We start from the raw sequence: 16341 nt of genomic DNA, 5'->3' as shown, positions 1-16341 counted from the left end.
GTCCAGGCATAATATTTGACTCAGCTCTGATCAAAAAGATTTTGTCCCAGAAATGTATATGTGACACTACCTTTTTTTTTTTATATTTAAACGAGCAATTGCTTGAAGACCTTTGGGGAGGAAAAATGCCAAAGATAAATAACTTTTTTGCCATTATTACATTTAAATATATGTTACAATGTTGCAGTGGGTATCCATGCTAGCATTTCTAAAAGCTCTGTGGATGTATTTATTTAAATGATTACTCTACCATGTTTTCTATAGCACCTTTAAGGAATGCTGTGCCTTGCTATATTACTAGCATGGCTTCTCTTCAGTTTAGGGTGATTACTACAGCACAATTTCCCCTTAGATTACCTAGCGATAGTTAACCCCCTACTACAGTGGTCTGGGATCACTGTGCCAATCCCTCTCCCAGTCCCCTGTCAAGGGCAATAAACCTAAACTACAACACCTCCCACTAGGAAGATTTGCAAATCTAATGCTTTAATTATTGCTGATATAACTCATTATATAGTTGAGGTCACACTGTTCAGTATTTATAGTATCCAGGTATACTTTGCATAATTTACTCCCTACAGTACACCCCCATGGACCTTAGTGAGCAAGGTACAGTATATAATGCTCTTAGAAAGGTCGATCTTCTTGCCATGTGCTGTGACAAAGGTCATGGGGTCCTGTCCTCTTGTTACTGGATTGCCGATATACAGACAGAGAAGAGGAGCTGGGGGGATTACAAAGAAAACTGAATGGAATGAGGAAGAAATTGGATGAAACTTAAAAAAGTAAAGTCTTTCAAAGTGAAAGTAAAGACAATGCAAATAATGTTGTATAGCTAAGTCCATTCAGTGGGACATTCAAATTGGTCTTTGCCCAGCTCACACGTTTTATGGAGACAAACTGCTTTCATGAAATTAGAACACTACATGGATAAGTACAGTGCTCACAAAGAAACCTTTCTACTGCTCTGGGAATTCAGACTATGCCTCGGAATAATCAGCCAAACGATGTATATAAAGCTTGGACAAAGTAAATGGAAGGAGTGAAAGAAGCTCTTTGTGAAAGATATTCACATCTTTGTGCGGAGCCTTTAACACACTCACAGAAGGCTTATTTATGTGGAGGAAATCTTGAGGTTCGAGTTGGGGTCTGGACATTTTCCAATTAGGCTGCAGCTCACAAACAGATCAGAGCTAGGATAATCCTTGGATTGGGTGGCATGGCCAGGAGTATATGGGCCTAAATATGTGATTGAGAGCCAAAGGGACTGAGCTTGACAAATGAGGGTGTCAGTGTGAGATATATACGGTAGGGAGGGAGAGCAAATGGAAAAGTAGGAAGGAGAAAATGGAATGGCATGAAAGTAAAGGTAGATGCGAGGCAGATAGAGAACAAAGACTCCTTGAGCAAGAGGAAGAGAGGGAGGGAGAGGGGTTGGCGCACTAGTATGTGACGTCAGCGGCTTGTTGGATTGAGGTGCTGTGTCCTGCTGATTTTAATCCCAACTGATTAGGGAACAGAGAGCAAGCGCCTGAGCCAGCCCTCTGGGGAAGAGAGAGAGAAAGAGCGTAGCAAGAGAGGAATACTGAACATTTCATTCAAGGAGATAAGTAGAGCTAATTTACAGCTTGACAGACGGAAGAGGGGGGTAAAATATTTTGCTTACTTTTTTCTATCTCATGCAAATTTTCCCCCCCTTTACCCTTCTCCTGTTTGTCCTTAACGCTTTCACTGGAAACCTTGTGGACTCGTTAAGCAATGCCCACAAACGGAGTTAACAATGCCCTGAAGCTGCAGTTCGGCCTCATCAACCATGACAGTCGTTATCTGACAGCAGAGGCCTTTGGCTACAAGGTGAACGCCTCGGCCTCCAGCATGAAGAAGAAACAGATCTGGACACTGGAGCAGGACGACCAGGATGGACAGGTGGTGTTTATACGCAGCCACCTGGGACGCTACCTGGCCTCCGACAAGGACGGGAAGATCACCTGCGGTGCTGAGAAACCTGACCCTGACTGCCGTTTCCTCATTGTGGCCCAGTCGGACGGACGCTGGGCGCTACAGTCAGAGCCCTACCTGCGCTACTTTGGAGGCTCAGCTGACTACCTGTCCTGCTTTTCCCAGGCCATTGGAGAGCCAGAGCTATGGGCCGTCCATCTTGCCCTCCATCCACAGGCCAGCCTGCTCAGTGTTGCACGCAAGCGCTACGCCCACCTGTCTGCTTCAGATGGCGAGATATCAGTGGCCAGTAACATACCCTGGGGAGTCGACTCCCTGGTCACCTTGGTCTACACAGAGGGCAAGTACAACCTGAAGACCTGTGACAGCCGCTTCCTCAGCAATGACGGCAAACTGGTGAAGGAGAATACCCCCACCACAAGCTTTACCCTGGAGCTCAAATCTGGCAAGCTGGCCTTCAAGGACTGCGATGGGAAGTACCTGACACCCATGGGTCCCACTGGCACACTGCGCTCTGGACGATGCTCAAAGCCTGGAAAAGATGAGCTGTTTGATTTAGAGGAGAGCCATCCACAAGTAGTTTTCCAGGCTGCCAACAAAAGATTTGTCTCTGTCAAGCAAGGTAATCAGCCTACTGTGAGGTGCTGTGAAAAGCACCTTTTACTTGTCATTATTTTCTTTTTGTTTTGTAAAGGATTGGATAAGGAGGGTTTTGTGAAGGATTCGATAGGAGGGTTTTTGTGAAGGACTGGATAGGATGGTTTTATTTATTTTATTCTTGCTCCAAGAGTACAAAAGGGCTGATGTGATTGGAAGCATGATTCATTTGGAGAGATGCATTGTTAAGAGCTGAGCAGCAATGGCATGCAACATATTCTCTCCTAAATGCTGTGAATAGACTCCCCAGAAAGCCTCTACAGGCCAGCAAGTCTACTCTGTATTTTGAAGGTAAAGAATAAGAATACGGGGAAGTGAAAGGAAATTCAGGTAAAAATACAATGGCTCAAAACTAGCGCCAAAAAAAACCATTCGCTCCTTTCATAGTTATCATGCTGGATTGTTGTTTATACTGAAAGCAATATCAAAATAACATGCCGGGTAATGTATGTCAGTTGGAAAAAATAGAGCACTTAGCAAATTGGTCACAAGCCATCACAAGTCCCACTGAGCCAAACCAGCTCTTATTGTTCCTGTGTGATTTACCTTCACATTGTAAGTGATATCTGAAGCCATTTTCTGGTCCCTTGAAAATAGTGTTGTTGTTGTGTTTTGAGAGTACACAACCAAAATCCAATGACCAAAGATAAAATCCAATGAGTCTGTTGTCTACAGTTGAGTTCTGTAATCTACAGTTTGGCCATCTCTTCAGTTCAGTAGTTCACTGTGCAGTTAATTTGGTACACACTCCAGTTCAGAAGTCATTTCACAGCGGTCATTTTGGCATAAATACAGGTGCAATTAACAACATTAATTATGGGTCCATTTGTTTTAGGTGTGTCACAACCATTCCAGTAAGACAGTATACACTACTAGGACCCTGACCCTGGCACACCTAAATGGAATGGGACCGTAATTAATGTTATTAACCCTTACACCTGTGTTTACCCTGTGATGACATGGCTGCTATGAAAAGGAAACCATATTTCCGTGCCTGGACAATGTGATTGGATAAAAAAAATAACAGTATAAAGGAGGATGTATTGAAAATCTTAAAGGTCCCCTATCTTATAAATGGCATTTTCCAGTGGTTTGCATTGTTTTCTAGCAATGTGGGGTTGTACCAACACTGACTAGATGTGAAATCTCTACCCAGTCCCGTTTCTTCAGTATAGCTGAGGCAGGAACCTCCCCCACTGAACTAAGCCATTCTGAATTTACTCGGATCTGTGACGTGTAATAATTCTGATCTGCCACCGCCCGGCGCCCGCCCACAATCAACTGTGATACGTTTATATGAGCAGCGAAAGGATATAATGCGGAAGCTCCTGAGTCCTTATAAATCCCAGCTTTACCCCCCTGCGCTGTTTCTATGTGCAGTGAAAACGTCAATGCTTATAAATAAGCTTTGCAATGCACCCTCATAACGTTAGCCGCTAGCTAGCCAATCCAATCACACACAGAGGAACAGCTTCACTAGATAAAATGGGTGGGAGGGATTCGGGGACTTGGGGGGGGGGCTCTCGCTCTCGTATCTGCTAGTGCAGGTGGGTGACTGTCACTCAAAGCGCATTGCGAGTATGGGCGGAGCCCAGCCAAAAACAGCTTGGACATTGGAAGGTGCTCCACAGTAAAAATACAAAACAATGACATTTATTGAAAAAAAAAACGTATTGATGTGTTCCATAGAAAATTCCAGGTAAAATTGTCCACAAAGTTAAAAATAAAGCAAAATATGGGACCTTTAACACATTGGGTGCCATTGAGTTACAGCATCCTATACCATTCTCTGCCAGCACTGTAAGTCTATGGAGATGTTCACTTTCTTTGCAGGGCTATAACTTTTTAAATTGTATTGCTAAATTGACATTACTATGGCCCATTCAACATCGATTATCTATCGTTCAGGATGTAGGAACGTTTTACTTTTTCATTCACACATTCATACGAAAATATCGTCTAGAGTATAAATATGTTTTTATCGTTTTCTGCAGTATTTCATAGAACGTGAGATATAGGTGTAGCAGGGTGGATTATCCCTGCTTCGTGGGAACGGGTGTGCACCGTCACTGGGTAGCAGGACACAGTAGAGCTCCGTCTGACTGCACCCTCGTCTTTGGGCCTGGAGCGTCAAACTGGAGGCCGGCAGTGAGAGTGGATGGGGCCCGGGATTTACCAACCTGGTCTGGTACTCTGGTCTTCCTCGCCTCTCCGGGGCGGTCAGCAGTACTCCCCAACTTGCTCTCACTTCCCCCAATACCTCCGTAACCCTCCCACACCTAGTGACTGATAGATGAATAAATAGATTAGTTCCCCCCGCAAGCAGTACCCTCCCTTGATGACCACTAGAAACCTTAATGACTGTAAGGGGAAAGTTGGATAGGAAGGGGTTAATTGTATTAACATACCCACACCAAAAGAGTTGTTCATAGGCTCAGGAATGGACACGCACACAGAACTCCCATCTAATTCTTTATCGGTAATGGTACTGGTCAGTTACAAAGATTTAATGGCAATGGGTCAAATAGAATGGAGTCTTACTATTACCCAATTTGTAACTCAATACCTTCTAGACACTTATAGTATACACCAATGTGCTTGACTCATCACCCACGTCTGGGTTAGTACCAGGGATAATACCTCTCTCAGGCTTTAATTATATGGTAATGATAATACCTCTCTAAGGCTTTACTTATGATACCACTGGTCAGTAACCTTCCCGCAGGGGAAGGGTTAATTAGATGGGAAATTATTATTAAAGAACAAACACGTTATCACACTCAAAGGAAATGAAAAAGGTGGGCCCACTTTACCAAAACAAAAGTCCTATACTAATGCCGGCATGTAATGGTTATGGGGTACCCCTATGAACTGTAGTTAGCAACGTTAGCTTCACCCGTAGGCCGCATCACACTGTGTACTGTGCAATAAGATCCTGAGCACCGAAGCTCTAATGTACTCAACCAAGATGGCGGCCTTGCCGCACCACCACTGTCCGGGTGATAAGATGGCGTTGAACGCTCTCATCACGGGCGCTAGCAAGCGGGGTTGGAGCAGAGGGAGCAGTAGCGGGCTGAGAGCACGTGCTGGGTGATGGCGACCTCTGCTGGACGGGACGAACTCCCGTGCTGGGCTGAAGACAGCCGGTGCAGAGCAGATGCCGAACGCCGGCGAAGACAGGCGGTTGACGGCCGGTGCTGGGTCGACGCGCGACTATAATCTGGCCCTACCTTAACTGAAGCTACTCTGTGGGTCCCAGACAGCCCTCCTGCTAGCCGCAACATACAATGACGCAGGGTGCCTCTAAACACCGGTCCTCTTCAAGCCACGCGGGCTGGGCACCTCACTGGAGGGGATATCTTTAACATAAGCCAACACTTGGCTATACCGCTTGTCTTCTAGAATAACTCGTAGTATCACTAGGGTTGTACAGTGGGGACATGCAACACGCTACTACGCTTATATTTCTGATATAACCCATAATATACTCAAGTTCAATACGTTCACCCGTGTGGTCCACAACAGGGCTCAACAACACACGTCCTTCTCGGTTCACGTTCAACGCCGAAGAGGCTGGCTCGCCTCACTTCCGTGCCAGTTGACTTGCTTCTTCTTCTATGCCTCTCTTGTGCGCTCCGCCTGCCACCGCCGCCCCCTGCTGGTACCGCCAACTAGGCCCACAGGAAGCACTGGGTGGGTAGAATATGATTCAGTAGACTGTTTATAATCCATATTCCAGCCGGTGAGAGAACGAGAAACTCGTGTCATTGTTCGAGGGAATATCAATGGAAACTAGTTAATATGTCTTTGTGCACAAAGGAGAGATAAAAGGCAAGTCAGCACTTCTGAATAATAGCCACATATTCAGGGTGCTACATTTCCCCCCACTTTGAACTTGCTAAGTCCTCTGCAAGTTAATTCAATGAAACACCAACCAACGCATGCATTAAAACGGTCCTGAGACCAACAGTTTCACACATAGATCGACAGTCACACATTATGCCAACAGTTTCACACACTCCTTTATGAATTGGAAACACTGTTCAACAAACCCACTCTTTAGCACGTAGTCCTGGCGATACCGAGCGGGTAGCCGACCTCTGGTGCTCCTCTGGGGCCGGGTTAGTTCGACCCCCCCCCCGTCCGACTCCGTGTCAGATCCTTCAGTGCCTGTTGGCGGGTCATGGACCACGGCCTCGCCCTCTGGGGCCATCGGTTGGCCGCCAGCGGCACCCTCTTCGCCCCTCGTCTTTGCCGTCCTCTCCCGAGGGGTCCGACTCCACCTCTCCTCCCTCGTCCGGCGCATCTTCAGCGACGACCCGAGGGGCCCGGGTGGGTTACACACCCTGGGACCCGGTTCCCGAGAACGATAGCCGGCGGGCTCCCCGTCTGTCCCAGACGAGCTCCGCGAGCGCGTAGGAGCCCTCCGGCGGACCCACGCACGCCCTCCCCGATCGGAAGTTGGGAAGGAACGGGGCTTGAGCTGGTCCCGATGTACAGTTCTCTCCGGGCCCCCTTCTTCGGGCCGGACAACGAACACCGGCGTCCCCTCGTGGCTCGGTGTAACCACCGGATAGGGCGTAGGTTCCCTCCTGGACTTTCGGTCATGGAACCGCTTCGCTGTGGCTCCCGCGGCCTCCGCAGCAGCCTTCGGTCGCTCCTTCTCCGTAGGTACAGCCTCTGGTTCTGACCGCATCGGGATGTGCGGCCGGGCGCCAGCGCTTCCGTCGGGCCGGCCGCAGTGGTATCGAATCCTACGAATACTACGGTACGCTACCACACCTCCCTCCCCAGACCAGTGTCTGGCGGTCGCCAGGTCGGACGACGCGCCTGCTGCTGTGTGGGTGGCGCCCTCTGCTTGTGGGAGAGGAACCTCACCGCCCGGTGCTTCCGTCGGGCGTGGTTCTCCCATCGCGCGGGGACAGGTGTAGCAGATCAGTCTCCCATCCTCGCTCCGGCGGGGTAGTCTGCGCAGGATAGAGGGCACGTCTCCCCTCCGTCGGCTTCCGGCGAAGCCTCTCTGGAGCGTGTCTCGCTCCTGTTGAAACGCCTGGAGGAGCTGCTCCAGGCGCGCGCCCAACTGCTCCTGGCCGGCGAAGAGCTGTCGGATGGACTCCTGGAGTGCGGCTATGTCCAGAGGTGGCTCACGTCTCTTCACGGCGACGCCGTGTATCACGCCCCGGGCAGCACCCCTCGCGGGGGGCAGGACCACCTCCTCTTCGGACCAGTCGATCGCCGCCTTCAGTACCTGGGGAAACGGCCGCGTCTCGTCCTCCCTCATGTACTTCCGCATTTCTCGCCTCAGGGTCTCGTCTCGGAGGCCCACCACAAACTGCTCCTGCAGCAGGGCGGCGGCGTCGGTGACCTGGGTGGGTGCCCGACGTCGTAGGCGACGAATCTTCTCTAGCAGGTCGTAGGCGAATTGTCTCACAGTCTCCCCGGCGGCCTGCCTCCGGTCGTAAAACTCCCCCAGGCGGACACCGACAGGGGCCTTGTCTCCATAGGTCTCTTCGAGGAGCGCGAACAAGGCTTCTGTGTCGGGGGCGGTTCCCTCTGTCAGGAGGCGCACCGTCTGTTCCGCCTCGCCTTTCAGGTGGAGCTGTACGACCTCCACTTGTTCCTCTGCCGGCACTCGACTGGCACGGAGATGGGTCCTCATTGCCTGGATCCAGTCCTCCACAGGCAGCTCTCCCCTCTCCTTTTCTCCTCCAAACTCGCTGCACTTCCGCTCCCGCTGGACGTACACCACCGGGGGGCCGGGGCGGGGTTCGCGGCCGTCCCGGTCGAGAGCGACTTGAGTCTTCTCCAGGGCCAGGGCCTGTCGGTCCAGCATGCCGGCTTGGCGATGGGCTCTGGCCGCCAGGGCCTCCACCTGTGCGGTCAGTTCCTCCATGCGTTCGGCCTCCTCCTTCTTTACCTCAGTGACTTGCTGCTTCAGTAGTGCCGCCTGAGCCCGACACTCCTCCTGCAGCTCCTCCAACTTCGCCGCCATCTCCAGCGCGGTGTGGGTCTCCTCTTCGGACATCGTGGGTCTCTCTACGGGTCCCGGTCAAGGGAGTAAGTTAGGATGTTGATCCTGTTCGTGACGCCAAATGTAGCAGGGTGGATTATCCCTGCTTCGTGGGAACGGGTGTGCACCGTCACTGGGTAGCAGGACACAGTAGAGCTCCGTCTGACTGCACCCTCGTCTTTGGGCCTGGAGTGTCAAACTGGAGGCCGGCAGTGAGAGTGGATGGGGCCCGGGATTTACCAACCTGGTCTGGTACTCTGGTCTTCCTCGCCTCTCCGGGGCGGTCAGCAGTACTCCCCAACTTGCTCTCACTTCCCCCAATACCTCCGTAACCCTCCCACACCTAGTGACTGATAGATGAATAAATAGATTAGTTCCCCCCGCAAGCAGTACCCTCCCTTGATGACCACTAGAAACCTTAATGACTGTAAGGGGAAAGTTGGATAGGAAGGGGTTAATTGTATTAACGTTACCCACACCAAAAGAGTTGTTCATAGGCTCAGGAATGGACACGCACACATAACTCCCATCTAATTCTTTATCGGTAATGGTACTGGTCAGTTACAAAGATTTAATGGCAATGGGTCAAATAGAATGGAGTCTTACTATTACCCAATTTGTAACTCAATACCTTCTAGACACTTATAGTATACACCAATGTGCTTGACTCATCACCCACGTCTGGGTTAGTACCAGGGATAATACCTCTCTCAGGCTTTAATTATATGGTAATGATAATACCTCTCTAAGGCTTTACTTATGATACAACTGGTCAGTAACCTTACCGCAGGGGAAGGGTTAATTAGATGGGAAATTATTATTAAAGAACAAACACGTTATCACACTCAAAGGAAATGAAAAAGGTGGGCCCACTTTACCAAAACAAAAGTCCTATACTAATGCCGGCATGTAATGGTTATATGGTACCCCTATGAACTGTAGTTAGCAACGTTAGCTTCACCCGTAGGCCGCATCACACTGTGTACTGTGCAATAAGATCCTGAGCACCGAAGCTCTAATGTACTCAACCAAGATGGCGGCCTCGCCGCACCACCACTGTCCGGGTGATAAGATGGCGTCGAACGCTCTCGTCACGGGCGCTAGCAAGCGGGGCTGGAGCAGAGGGAGCAGTAGCGGGCTGAGAGCGCGTGCTGGGTGATGGCGACCTCTGCTGGACGGGACGAACTCCCGTGCTGGGCTGAAGACAGCCGGTGCAGAGCAGATGCCGAACGCCGGCGAAGACAGGCGGTTGACGGCCGGTGCTGGGTCGACGCGCGACAATAATCTGGCCCTACCTTAATTGATGCTACTCTGTGGGGGTCCCAGACAGCCCTCCTGCTAGCTGCAACATACAATGACGCAGGGTGCCTCTAAACACCGGTCCTCTTCAAGCCACGCTGGCTGGGCACCTCACTGGAGGGGATATCTTTAACATAAGCCAACACTTGGCTATACCGCTTGTCTTCTAGAATAACTCGTAGTATCACTAGCTGTGATAAGCTGCAGAAAACGATAAAAACATACTTATACTTTAGACCGTATTTTAGTATGAATATGTGAATGAAAAAGTATAACGTTGCTACACCCTGAACAATAGATATAGGACGTTGAATGGGCCATAGTAATGTCAATTTAGCAATACAATTTAAAACGTTATAGCCCTGCAAAGAAGGGGAACTTCTCCATGTTAAATAGGGCTGGCGAGGGATGGTAAATTATGAATTTAACCCCGGCGATCAAAGTGTTAAAGGGCCAACCAGGTTGTTTTGGCTTTTATTCCATTTTAACACTTTAAGTGCCGAAAACGTGTTTAGGCGTCTTTCCTAGCCATGCTCAAGTTGCCGAGGACGCCGTAACTCGTCTTTGATATCAATATTTCAAAAATCTGTGATCGGAATCATATTTTCCATCCGCAGCCTTCACACACAGTTCTGAGCTCATCTCAATCCTCTAGCGGTTCAAGAGCGCCATCTGGTGGCCGATCGGCAGAAGCGCCAAACAGGAAGTGATGTGGATGAAGTGCTGATCACCCATATTACTTCCGGCCACTCTCTATAGCTCCCGCGACTCCATCTTGACACAATACATAGCGATCCGTTGCCAATAACTCGATAAACAACATGATTTGGACGTATATACCATTATACAACCTGGAAATGGACCGGGTATTTTTACATCCCATAATGGAAAACTGTCTACCCCACGCTGATCGCCCAATGGCCCGCGGAGACTGGGGTGAGTTTTAGCGTGTAATATTTCCGTGTTCGATACTAACTGATCTGATGAACATATGACCCACATTAGATGAATGATATAACGCTGCCCACGGAATTATAAACGCCCCCTCGCCCATCCGGTCAACATCAGATGACGTGTAGTAACTTCCAGAAGTACTTCCAGTTGGAATTTTTTATATCGCGCTGATTGCTATTAAACTGTATTTCATCATCAATATAATGCATTTGGGGCTATAAATCACGTTCTGGAGAAAGCTGCAGAAAGAGATGAAAACATACTTATACTTTAGACCATATTTTAGTATGAATATGTGAATGAAAAAGTTTAACGTTGCTACACCATGAACAATACATATAGGACCTTGAATGGGCCCTAATAATGGCAATCTAGCAATAGAATTTAAAAAGTTATAGCCCTGCAAAGAAGGGGAACTTCTCCATAGACAAATAGAGCTGGCAAGGGATGGTATATCATGAATTTAACCTTAGGCAATCAAAGTGTTAATAACCTACTCAAGGTCACCGAGCGGCACTGCAGAAGTACCCTACTCTTTGAATTCTGAAAAGTGCATTACCGGCCAGATCCTCTTAGGGGCGCTGTCTCGATAATGCAGTGTGCCCTGTGGCAGAACGGTGCACTCTTTTTTTTTTTTACTTTCAATGGAGTTTCCAGTTAGCTGGATCCTATATGTGTAGCCTGTAGCTTGGAATACCTTTTGCGATGCCGAATTCACTATGCAGTAAAGGAATATATGATCAGCCAATGGACATATCGATCTACCAGATGGCGATCGATAACTGGGAAATCCTTTTGGGGATCCAACCAGCCCACGGTAAGATCTTTTTCACGTAAATTACACGCTGATCAGGCCTTGTTATGATAGCCATCCACCCGATCAGCGAATGTGGCTACTGAGGCTAACGAGGTTATTGGTAATCAACAATCAGAAACGACAGAGAACAATACTACCAGCCCTCTAGCTTTACAAGCTGAGTAAGAGTTCTTCTCAAAAATAAGTGGTTGTATTGGGGATGGCCATCTGATGGGTTAATTTTCGGCCATTAGCCAAGCAGGCAGTGCAGGGGCAGCTAAAAGGGACCACTGGCCATGCCACGCCACGTTCTAATGATTCCCAACCCAGTTTAGCTCAAAACCCCATCCCAATAGTGTAACAATGGTCATGCCTCCAATATCGCGCTGTGATTGGCCGAGATGCTCTCCACTCTGGTCTCCCTCTCTCTACTGTTCATCAAACTGACACTCACTCGTCCACTCCTCCTCTCAGCCAGTGGTCTGCTCTCAATATGCTCTCAGTAGAAAAGAACAATGTGTGGTTGTTTAACGAGCCATTAAACACTTTGCTGTGTATTTTGTCGTATTTAATGATAAAATAGAATCTGTTAGTGAATGATTATATTTAGAAAATAACTATTAATGGAAATTGCTGAGACAATTTAGAGACAATGAAGTGGATAGTTAGGTAGCTAACTATTTTAACAAACATTCTGTCAGATTATACTCTGACTTCCACCATAGAAAACTAGCGACAATAAGCCTGGCTAGCATAGCGTTATGAACAGTAGGGGGAGGGAGAGAGAGAGACCAGAGAGGGAGAGAGAGAGACCAGAGTGGAGTGTGTCTCAGCCAATCATATTGGAGGCACGGCAGTTGGTTTTGAATCACTAGAACGTTAACGCCAGACAGATCAGTTACCTGGCCCGCCATCAGCCAGGAGGATTCCCTTGGTTAGAGAAGGGATATGGGGATCTGGTCTGTACAATTGACAATGTATACTGTAAATAGACAAGCAACTTATGACTAATGGGGAAGAATATTGAGATCTATGGTACCTATTTGCTTTTTTTTTTATTAAGACTGAAATTAATTTGAAACAATGGTGGCAAGACTATAGTTGATAGTTCTGTCATGCCTGGATGAGGGACAGGTTCATTGTTAAATAACAATTACATACAAAAGTATATGTTCTTGAAGCAACTTTCCATTCTCATGTGAATTAAAGTACCCACCTTAAAGTACTGTATCAAAATAACTTCAAATGTACTAAAGGTCAACCCATCCCCAATTTATTTTTGCCCGGTTTCATTTTTTCCTCTGAGGAAAGAACTAGCCAAAGCTGCTTAGTGCTTCCCTGTGATGCAGATTTGCATTTCACCACTGAGGGAATTACAGCAAGCGAATGAGCAGGATGGGTGGAGGGGTAACTGTTGGCGGATTAAGGTTGTAACAGGCTTTAGAGGAAGGTTGAAGGATATTTCTGTGGCACCTATTTTGAATCATGGCAGACACAGTCTGTTATGTGTGTGTGTGTGTGTGTGTGTGTGTGTGTGTGTGTGTGTGTGTGTGTGTGTGTGTGTGTGTGTGTGTGTGTGTGTGTGTGTGTGTGTGTGTGTGTGTGTGTACTGTACGCTGTAGTACCTTACAGTTCAGTACACCAGACAGGGAGGGAAGACGTCTGGATTAAGAACATAATAGTTTGGCTCCAGGTAAAGCTCATGTGTGGACATTGTTTTAATCAATCAAACCAAATGTGGGATGTTTATGTGTGTCTATCTCTGGGGTTGAGTTGCAGGAGGGGCTTTTCGATGTACCGGTAAATCAGGATACATGAATCATAAGCAACGACTCTCATTGTCATTCGAGTTCAGACTAAAGGCCAAAATATGGTTTGTTTTGTCAGCAGTGGACAGTCGGAACATTGGAGTAGTGGAGTGATCAGAGCTTGCTAAGATTACCTTGTTGTCATTGTCGTCATTGTAATCCATGTCCTGGTATTTAATATGCTGAATGCTATTACAGGTCATTAGTACTGGTATGTCAAGGTATTCGTGGGATTGTCATCATTTATCATCTTAGAATTGTTGAATTATCAAGTAGGAAAATGTGTCTTTGACTTTGTCTTTGGTATAGCATTCATAGTTGTTCAGTACCTTCATCCTCATATTGAGCAGTCAACTGCAAATTCATATTACCTTTAATCTTTCTTCCAGTAGTTTGAATTTTTCTAATACATATTCCACACGCTACATATTATATATATATATTATTATATATTGTAATATTACATATTCCACATGCTACATATTATATATATATATATATAATATGTAGCATGTGGAATATAATATTACAAGTTTCAAGTTTCTTTAATAGTTGTCATACAGAAGTACAGAATACTTTTATACAAAATGCTTCTTACTGTTACGCTCCAGAGACTGTGCTAGACAAGATAAGTATGAAATAAAATAAAGTAGCATGTAAAAAGAAGTAAAAATAGAGGTCCCAGTGTTCAGTATAGACATATCTACAATGTTCGATGCAGACTAGAAGTAACTGAGTTACCATACAATATACAATATACTCTGCAATATACTAATATACAATACTATATAGTGCAAAGCAGAAATGGGATGAGGTACAATTTAGGTACAATTTACAGTAAGGTGTACGAGTTGTAGTGCAAATCCTTTACCAATAAATATAAAGTGTGTTTAGGTGATCTAAAGTGTGGAGAGTGGGTGCTGCAGTGTGTTGTTTGTTTAAAGTGAGTGTGTGCGTGTGGATGTGTGTGCTGTGTGCATTTGATGGTTGTTGCATAGTGTTTATTGTTCGTTGAGCAGCCTGATGGCCTGGGGATAGAAGCTTCTTCTGAGTCTTTCTGTGCTCGCCTTGAGACTCCGGTATCGCTTGCCTGACCGCAGCAGTTCAAAGAGGCAGTTGTTCGGGTGGCTGGAGTCCTTGATGATTCTCTTAGCCTTACCCCTGCACCGCTTGTTGTAAATGTTCTGGAGGGTGGGAAGCCCCCCTCCAATTGTGCGTTCCACTGAACGTGTCACTCTTTGTAGTCTGCTTCGGTCTTGTGCAGTGCTATTCCCAAACCAGGAGGTGATGTTGCCAGTCAGGATGCTCTCTATTGTACATGAGTAGAAGTTCTTGAGGATCTTCTGACTGACTTGGAACTTCCTTAGGCGCCTGAGGAAGTAGAGGCGTTGTCGTGCCTTCTTCACAACACTGTCAATGTGTGTGGTCCATGTCAAGTCCTCGGATATGTGGGCTCCGAGGTACTTAAAACTGTTCACTCTCTAGGGCGGCTACGTGGCGTAGTGGGCAAGGCGCTCGCCACGAATGCGGAGACGCTGGGCTCGCCTGTTCGAGCCCAGCACTCCACATTGCTTTCAGTTTAGCTGGTCGTTCATACTAATACACATTGGCCGTATTAGGGGGTGGGAAACTGATGGGTGGGGATCGGGCGTTGTGGACAGCGACTCCTACAGGTCGGTTGGTGCGCCTGCGCAGTGGAATCAGGAAGTGTCGGGGGCAGCGTGAGCCTCCCACCCGTTAATCCTCGCCACTGAGAGATCGAGCTGCGCAGGTGAAAAGATGCGACTGCTGTTACCTCAAGTACCGGAGGGGACTTGTGCTATGTATGACTTAGTCCACATTGCAGCCGTGGGAGGCAAGAAACAGCTTTTCGTGACAGGGGAGGGTTGAATTGGATGATACGAAATTGGGATGGGAGAAAATATAGAAAATGGGAGAAAAAGTGGATAAAAAAAAAAAAAAAATGTTCACTCTTTCAACCGGTGCCCCGTCGATGCTGAGGGGGATGTAGTCCTTGACCCCCGACCTCCTAAAGTCCACAATCATCTCCTTTGTTTTGCTGACGCTCAGGGAGAGTCTGTTCTCCTGGCACCATCCCGCCAGGACCTTGACCTCTTCCAGGTAGGCCCTCTCGTCGTTTGCAGAGATCAGGCCCACCACTACTGTGTCGTCAGCAAATTTGATGATTGTGTTGTTGCTCCGCTGAGCCACACAGTCATGTGTGTACAGGGAGTAGAGGAGGGGACTCAGAACACAGCCCTGTGGGGCCCCTATGTTGAGGGTGATGGATGAGGAGGTGCAGTTGCCTGCTCTCACCACCTGGGGTCTGCCCATCAGGAAGTCCAAGACCCACTGGCAGAGGTCATAGTTCAAGCCCAGGTCCCTGAGCTTGGCTATGAGTTTGGAGGGGACTATGGTATTACAATATATAATATATATAATATATATAATATATATACATATACATATACAATATACATATACATATACAATACAATATTATATATTGTAATATTACATATTCCACACGCTACATATTATATATATTATATATTGTAATATTACATATTCTACACACTACATATTATATATTATACAGTATATTGTAATATTACATTATTCCACACGCTAGGTGAATGTTTCTAATACATATTCCACATGCTAGGTGAATGTTTCTAGTACATATTCCACACGCTAGGTGAATGTTTCCAATACATATTCCACACGCTGGTGGCAGGAAATATCGGGGTTGACGGCACTGAAAGATGACAATGAAAGTGAACGCCACATTAAGTCCAACATGATGAATGCTAAAGCTTCAGTCAGTATGACAAATGCATCAGGCCTATGGTTTTGTT

At 47.2% G+C, this 16341-nt stretch overlaps 1 protein-coding gene across 1 annotated transcript in view; it reads left to right on the top strand.

Moving 5' to 3' along the window:
- Nucleotides 1–1758: 1758 nt before the first annotated feature.
- The window catches only part of fscn2a (fascin actin-bundling protein 2a, retinal), a gene marked incomplete at both ends in the record, with an annotated part of 88554 nt that continues 73971 nt past the window's right edge, over nucleotides 1759–16341 (top strand). The window contains one exon of the mRNA XM_084328551.1: nucleotides 1759–2581. Coding sequence (XP_084184677.1) covers nucleotides 1759–2581 — 823 coding nt within the window. The remainder of the gene's footprint in view (nucleotides 2582–16341) is intronic.

Source organism: Notolepis coatsorum (genome assembly GCF_963971535.1).
Source record: "Notolepis coatsorum genome assembly, chromosome: 14".
NCBI lineage: Eukaryota > Metazoa > Chordata > Actinopteri > Aulopiformes > Paralepididae > Notolepis > Notolepis coatsorum.
This window is presented reverse-complemented; position numbering and strand designations above follow the sequence as displayed.